General features: G+C 44.0%; 1 protein-coding gene across 1 annotated transcript; it reads left to right on the top strand.

Moving 5' to 3' along the window:
• Nucleotides 1-1,415: 1,415 nt before the first annotated feature.
• Nucleotides 1,416-6,014, top strand: C7H10orf88 (chromosome 7 C10orf88 homolog). The gene is made up of 6 exons (XM_062496822.1): nucleotides 1,416-1,573; nucleotides 1,674-1,865; nucleotides 2,866-2,938; nucleotides 3,502-3,708; nucleotides 4,334-4,803; nucleotides 5,775-6,014. The coding sequence occupies exons 1-6, from the start codon at nucleotides 1,416-1,418 to the stop codon at nucleotides 6,001-6,003; spliced, it is 1,329 nt and encodes a 442-aa protein (XP_062352806.1). The 3' UTR covers nucleotides 6,004-6,014.
• Nucleotides 6,015-7,191: the final 1,177 nt, after the last annotated feature.

Here is a 7,191-nt window from a genome sequence, read left to right on the forward strand (position 1 = left end):
CACGGTGAGTTCATATGAGGCTAGAAATGCAAGCTATAGCTACTGACAAATACAGTGTTTAGGATGTTTATCCTGGCTACTGCCAGCTCAATAAAAAACTGCTGGTTTCAGAATCAATTTACTCTGAAATTTCAGCTTCTTGTCTTCTATTTTTTCATCTTTACTTTAAAATATAATGCATATGAACACATGAAAATTCCCAAAACAGAGGTTCTACCCAGTCCCTTCTGTGTTAGACACAATTCTCCTAACCAAAAGTCTGTAATTTTGTGCAGATCATTGCTTTTCCAGGATCAGAGTAATCTTCCATGCAACCACATTCTCACCAAAAGCAGAAAATAAACGCTTTTAAAACTGGATGAGTTTGCAATGCATTTCAGAAGTATCAAGTGCATTTAGAAATACAAAAATGAGACTGAGACAACACACTCAAACATTTACATTAATTAATTTTAATTAATTCATCAATTAAAGCAGAGAAAATCCAGTTTTCCATTGCTGGTAAATCCTAGACAACAACTCCTTAAATGACAAAAAGCAGAATGCTGCTGTATTTGCAGTGTTGGGTTGTCAAAGCCCCTTCAGTTCCATTTCGAGTGTCCCAGACTGAGAACACCCTGAACATTCATTCCTGCACTGGGCCCTGGAAGCAGAACTTGATACCCTCATTCTCTGGGTCTGTGTCTCAGCCCCAGGAGCAGCATTCCCCAACTCCAGAAGGTGAGATCCTACTGAAAATTAAATGAGCCCCATCTTTTATTTATGGCCTCTTTTATTCATAGCCTCTCTCCTGTGCGGTTGCACTATCAGGACACAACTCGGGAGAGTCCCACTGCTCCAAATTTTGACATATTAGCAAGTTTCACAGAATCCAAGAACCATTTCAGTCGGAAAAGACCTTTGAGAATTGAGTCCAACAGGGGATCACACTGAAGAACCTTTTCCTAATAGCCACCCTGGACCTCTCCTGGCGCAACTTCAGGGTCAGTCTCTTCTCCCAAGCGACCAGGACAAAAGGACGTTGTCTTAAGCTGCACCACAGGAGGTTCGGGGTGGACATTACGAGGAATTTCTTCTCAGAAGGAGCGATGAGCCATTGGAATGGCGGGAGGCGGGGGAGTCAGAGGTGTTAAAGGAAAGCCTGGACGCAGCACTCGATGCCAAGCTACGGTTGGCAGGACGCTGTTGGGTCCCGTACTGCACTCAGGACCCTCAGAGGCGACTCCCACACCAACTAACCCCGGCTCCGCCCGGCCTGAGGGCACCGCTCCCGCTCCCGCTCCCGCCGCCGCCTCGGGCGGTTCCCGCCCTGCCCAGCGCGCACGCGCGGAGCCCCCGCGCGGCGCAGGCGCGTCCGGGCCGCGCTGGGCGCTGAGGGTCGGTCGGTGCCGCTGCCCCGGCCGGCTGCTCCCGCCATGTCCAGCGGCTGCGCGGCGGCGGAGGAGGAAGAGGCGGAGGAGGGTGGCCGGGAGTCGCGCTGTGTTACGGCGCGGTGCTCCTGGTTCTGCGCGCCGCCCGGCGGCCTGGCCCGGGCGCTGTGCCTGCGGCGGGGTGCGGGGGACGGCGAGCCCGGGTGAGGGCGGCGGGCGGCGACAGGGGGAGGCGGGCCGGGCCGGGCCGGGCGGGGCGGCAGCGGGGCTGGTGGGACAACGCGTGTCGCTTCCCCCCCGCAGCAGCGAGGCCGTGCTGGCGGAGCGGCGGGCAGGTGGAGAGGAACCCTGCGAGCTGCGGCTGCAGTGCCGGCCCGGCGCCGAGATGGTGGCCGTGGGGATCGTGAGCCAGGCCCGCATCATGGAGGTGTACGCGGGTGAGGAGTACTGCGGCACCGGCCGGGGACAGAGCCGCGGCACCCGCCCGGCCCCGGGGTGAGTGGTGCGCACTGCTGGGCCTGGGTCCCGCATACGCTCCAGAGCCTTGTGCTCTGTGTGTGTCTGTGTGAGGTGCTCCTGCTCTTAGAGACTTGGTGTCTTCAGCGAGGCTGAGAGAATTGAGGTTGTTCAGCCTGGAGAAGAGGAGGTGCCCGGGGAGACCCTAGAGCCATTTCCACTGCCTGAAAGGGCCGCGAGAGAGCTGGAGAGGGACTTGGGACAGGGCTTGGAGAGATAGGTGGGGAATGGCTTCACACAGAGGGCAGGGTTAGGTGGGACATCGGCAAGAAAATCCTCCCTGTGTGGGTGGGCAGGCCCTGGCACAGGGTGCCCAGAGCAGCTGTGGCTGCCCCTGGATCCCTGGCAGTGCCCAAGGCCAGGTTGGAGCAGCCTGGGACAGGGGAAGGTGTCCCTGCCGTGGTAGGGGGTGGAACTGAGTGACTTTCGAGGTTCCTTCCAGCCCCTTCTTGGGTTCTGTGAAAGACTTCTTGTCTCTTTGATAAGTAGTCATCTCACATTTCAAAGGACAAAAGAGAAGAAAAAAAAAAGGTTTTGTTTTTTCCTTCAATACTTCCTTCCATGCTTTGCCGGGGGAAATAAAGCAATGTTTCTGCTTTGTTTTTAAGTCATTACATGGCACATCTGCTGCTTAATTGTCTAAATAGAAACCAGTCGACTCAGAGCCTCAGGGAGAATGTGTGAATAATTTGCTGAACCTCCGAAGCTTCTCTAGTGCACAGTGCATGCACATATACAAGTAGTTTTTTACATAAATGTTTGATAAGATTCATTACAAGTTGCATATAAGCATTACAGCTGCTATTAGAAAGTAAAAAATTGCTTAAAACTAAAGCTGCTGTTGGAAACCATAAATCTGCATTAGAAATGTGTTCCAGTCAGTCTTGTTTCTTGTCTAAGTATTTACCAATATAATGTATTTCTACATAAAAAGTACCTTGTATATTGATGTCACAGCTTGCTTATTTTATTTTTCTAGTGAAACTGAAGAGGTTACTTTATACCACAAATACCTTAAGTTTGAATGCCCTGCATCCTCCTGTAGAATTAAGGTAGGGAGTTGAACAGCTTTGTTTTATTTTATATTTTTAATCACTTAATCGACTAAATTGCATTGTTCTTAGTAAAATTATTGGTTTTGTACGCTTCATCTCTTCACATAATCACTTAAAAATCTGTTGGCTGATACTTTGTCTTGATGGCAGAGTGTTCCTTTTAAACTGGTATCTCAGTTTTCTTTTCATGAAGGCTTTATATGATACAGATAATTTAGTCTTGGAGAAAAAAATCATAAATTAGATAAACTGTAGATCTGTGATTAGAAATGTCAGCTTTGGGGTTAAGTAAGCTTGTGAAAATCATGTGGCCACTACTCTTAAATGCTTAGGAAAAAAAATCTTTATTTATCTTTGGGGCACTCAGGCACCTCTGTTCCAGTCAGAATTTTATGGGGATTAATAGCAAGGAGAAATTGGCTTAATTTCCCTGGAAAAGAGTTCAGCATAGTTTTTCCCAAGACTAAAGAACAATGCATTGTCCCCTATGTACAAAGAAAACATGAAACGTTTTTTTCCCTAACCAAAGTTGTTTTTTTTTTTTTTCCTTCTTGCACTAGCTGCTCTCCTTTGGTGAGAAACACAGAATACTCATCAGTAAAATAATTCTAGAAGTGAAAGCAGTGTCTGCAAAACTAGCAAGTGATTTTCCTTCACTAGGCTCAAGCATAGATCTAGACAGAGTGCAAACTATAGTGGAATCCATGGGGTCTAAGTTGTCTCCAGGTGCTCAGCAGCTCATGGACATGGTCAGGTGTCAGCAGAATGTAAGTCACTTCTCCACAAGCACAAACTGGCACTTTACCAGTTAGGAATGTTCTAAAAAGATTCAGTCTTTTTTAAATCTGCCCTTACTGCCATTTTCATCCTAATTTATCTGTTGCCACTCAAATGAGTGCAATGACTAAAGATAGGGTACTCCAGGGTTGTTATTACTATATGCATGGTTACAGTTTTAAGCTTTGCTGCCCCTCTGGTTTCCTTTTGCCTGTTTCTATTGTAACTGCTGGTCAAGGATGGGGGGCATTTTCCCTGGAGTGTTTGGGGTGTAGATAGATGGGCTGGTTTATCTCTAATGGTTATTTATAACCATGCCACCTTCAACTGGAAAGAACATTTACTTTAGATCCTAATCCTGCAAAGTGGGCTGTATCAACAGAATCCTAAATCCATCTGATGTTAATAATTCAGTTTTGGGGGCAGAGCATGGTAAAAATGAATCTTTTCTTAGTCACTGACAAGATAATTAGCACTTCGTATTTACAAGGAATGTAGTTCAAAATTAGTTTTAAAATCTTTACTAGTAGAATGCTGGGTTATAAAGTATCTCTTGTTGTTGCTGTATAATTTGCAGTATATTTGAATACTCAAATGGGCTTTTCTCCCCATCAGAACAGTTTTCCTCTTGGAGACAAACTCAGTTGGATCTTGGGGAAACATTCAGACTTTGGGGGTGACGGTGCAGTGGATGGATTGTGCAGTGCAGCTCTTCAGTCATCACTGATTCCATCAGCCAGTGAACCTTTGCCTGTTAAAAATCATTTAACAAGTGAAGCAGTGCACAGAGATTTAAAAATAGCTCATGATCTGAACTCAGATGTACCTGAAAGAGGGAATACTTTGGGTTCTGAAAGACTTCCTGCCCAGCAAAATGCAGTTGACCTCAGGAATGACTTGAAAGTCATGGGTTCTTTGCAAGTGCAGCAACAAGGAGGTGACACTCCAAACGTGGCCAAACCACAGGTGCTTCTTCCTTTTCTTCAAAACTTGTGCACTCAGGTGAATCACCTTCGGCTCAAGGATGGAGAGAGGCACCTCAGGAAGAGTGCAGTGGCTAAAGAGGAAGGTGTTCAGAGTGCTGGGTGAGTTAAGTTTGGTGAATCTCTCATAGTAGTGTTGACTATTTCTTGACAAGTTTAAGCAAAATGCGTAATGTAAGCATTTTCTTCTGATTAGCAGCAATAGTGAATCTTAGAACATGTAGTTTTGAAGGCTGTGTGGTGATGAGCATTACAGTTTTTCAGATGAGCTGCTTGAATGTAGGATTTTCCAGAAGAAATTACATAATTTGTTATTACTAAAGTGTTTAGTCTTCTACCTCTGTTTAATCTAATTTTAAAAGGCTGTTTCTTCATACACATTCAGCTTGTCTTTCTCATCTACTATATTTTCATTTTAAATATTTTTACCTGTGAATTCTTACATCTTCCCTTGTTCACACAATGTGCCACAATCTTTCTGCTGTACTTGGTGTGTATCATCCCACTGGTCTTCCTCTTCCTGCTCACTTGTTGGCATTTACAGTACAGGTGTCAGTTACCCAGTTTGATACCTCAGGAGCAATAGTGGAACCTGTGAGATGTGGGAATGTTGTGTAGGAATCAGGATTTAATGAAGACTGAATATCTCAGCTCCAGTATTTTTAAAGAATGCAGATGCCAAACCAGAGAGTTGCATAATTTAGATAACTCTTGAAGCACTTCTGCTGACAAGGACAGCCTGCTATGCTGACAGAATATAAACTCTGTGTATATTATTGACTTGTGTGGATTTTGTTTCATGTCATTAAGCTCTCTAATGCATAATTGAGCTTTTGGAAAAAGAAGGTTGAAAGTGGATGACTATACACAATAGCATGTTTATGAAAAAAAGAAGAGATTTAGTGTTGCAGGCAGGGTATTTTATTTGTGCTAAAAACCTAATGCCTTCCAAAGTTCATTGCCTAGTAAATTAAATTTTACATTTAAAAGATGTTCAGGTGCCCAGATCTCTATATTGCCCTTTGTCATTAAGAAATATGTTATACTTATTCTTATATTTCCTCTTCTTACAGAGTGGAACAACAGCCTATTTGCTCCTATTTGGAAAAGATGATTTCAAAAAACCTGGATCTGATGGAGAAGAAACTGATGGACTATATTGACGGCCAAATCCAGGCTCTTCAGACACACATAGACAATAAAATGTTTCTCTTGATGGATTTGGTTCAGAACTCAAAACCAAACAAAATTTCCCAAGCACACTATGATTCTAACGAGGGGTTTTCTAATGGAGAGAGATAGAGAGATTCAGAGGTAGGGTTTCAGTGTGAATACTTTGGGTAATTTCAATTTACAAAGCTTACTATTTATGCAGTTAAAACTGTAAAGAACCTCAGTGTTAACTTACATTTTGTGACTGTAGTTCTATCCACTGTTGTACACACTTGTTAGTTTTATGAAAGATCTTAAGAATATGTGTTCTTTTTCCTGAATTTGAGAGTTTTGTATGCCCTTTGTAGCTTATTTATTTAAAGACAATTGCTAGAAGCTGTATGAACAGTCCCCCAGTTCCAGTTTGAACAATGGAGTACTCTAAATTAACTGAGTTACTGCTTATCTTTTTACCTGCATGTAATCAGTTCACTTTCATTGGTTGTATTAATTTTTGATGTGAAATGTGTTATCAGTAGAACAGAATGTAGTTTTTTTTATACTTTTCCTTTTTTGGCACTCCTGTTGAAGCCGTTTATTGTTCCATCTCTAAAAGAAAGGTTGCATTTCATTGCCTGATTTGGGCAGTTTATGGAGCTGTCTTTAGAGAGCTGAGGAAATGTGAAACCAGCCTGGGTTCTTTGGAAGCATTGTTGCCTGTGCAGACACCCAGATTAGGAGTCCAGGCTCCTTACGAGATACCTACAACAAGACTGTGATACTTTTTCCCCTTCTAAGCTACCTGAGTGTGCAGGAACAAGTGAAATGAATGTGCTCTCAGCAGACTTTATCCAGGTTCCATTATCCTAAGAAGTGCAAGTACTTCATTCATGGTTCCTCTCCAGTGGATGTTGTTCCCAGACAGGATGTGCTGGAGAAGGAGTTTTTCTCACTGCATCACACTTCCTTTAACCTGTGGGGATTGGTTTTGCTGTCATTTGGGGAGGTAGGAATGTGACTCCAAATCCCTCTTCTGTGGAAGGCTGAGGTTTCAAACTTCATTTTGTTTGTTGCTCTTGGATTTTGGGGGTGCACCAATTTAAATTGGAGGTGTGGGGACTTGATGGTAAACCCCTCAGTTGGGTGCACAAACATTTTTTGGCAAAAACTATTGATGGGTAAGCAAGTGTTGGCACAAAAGCAGCATAAGAATGTACAAACCAGTATCTTTATTTACTCTGCCTGATACTTCCTTCTCCAGGAAAACTGATGTCTTTTGAAGACTGTCAGATCCTGATGGTATAAACTCAGAGAAGCAGATTTGGAAGAGAGGATAAT

The sequence above is a fragment of the Cinclus cinclus genome, chromosome 7, assembly GCF_963662255.1.
Source record: "Cinclus cinclus chromosome 7, bCinCin1.1, whole genome shotgun sequence".
Classification (NCBI taxonomy): Eukaryota; Metazoa; Chordata; class Aves; order Passeriformes; family Cinclidae; genus Cinclus; species Cinclus cinclus.

Coding starts and splice junctions, on each gene's coding strand:
- C7H10orf88 (XM_062496822.1), top strand. CDS start 1,416: ATGTCCAGCGGCTGCGCGGCGGCGGAGGAGGAAGAGGCGGAGGAGGGT. Junction 1,866..2,865: donor GGCACCCGCCCGGCCCCGGG/GTGAGTGGTGCG, acceptor TTATTTTTCTAG/TGAAACTGAAGAGGTTACTT. Junction 2,939..3,501: donor CATCCTCCTGTAGAATTAAG/GTAGGGAGTTGA, acceptor TTCTTGCACTAG/CTGCTCTCCTTTGGTGAGAA.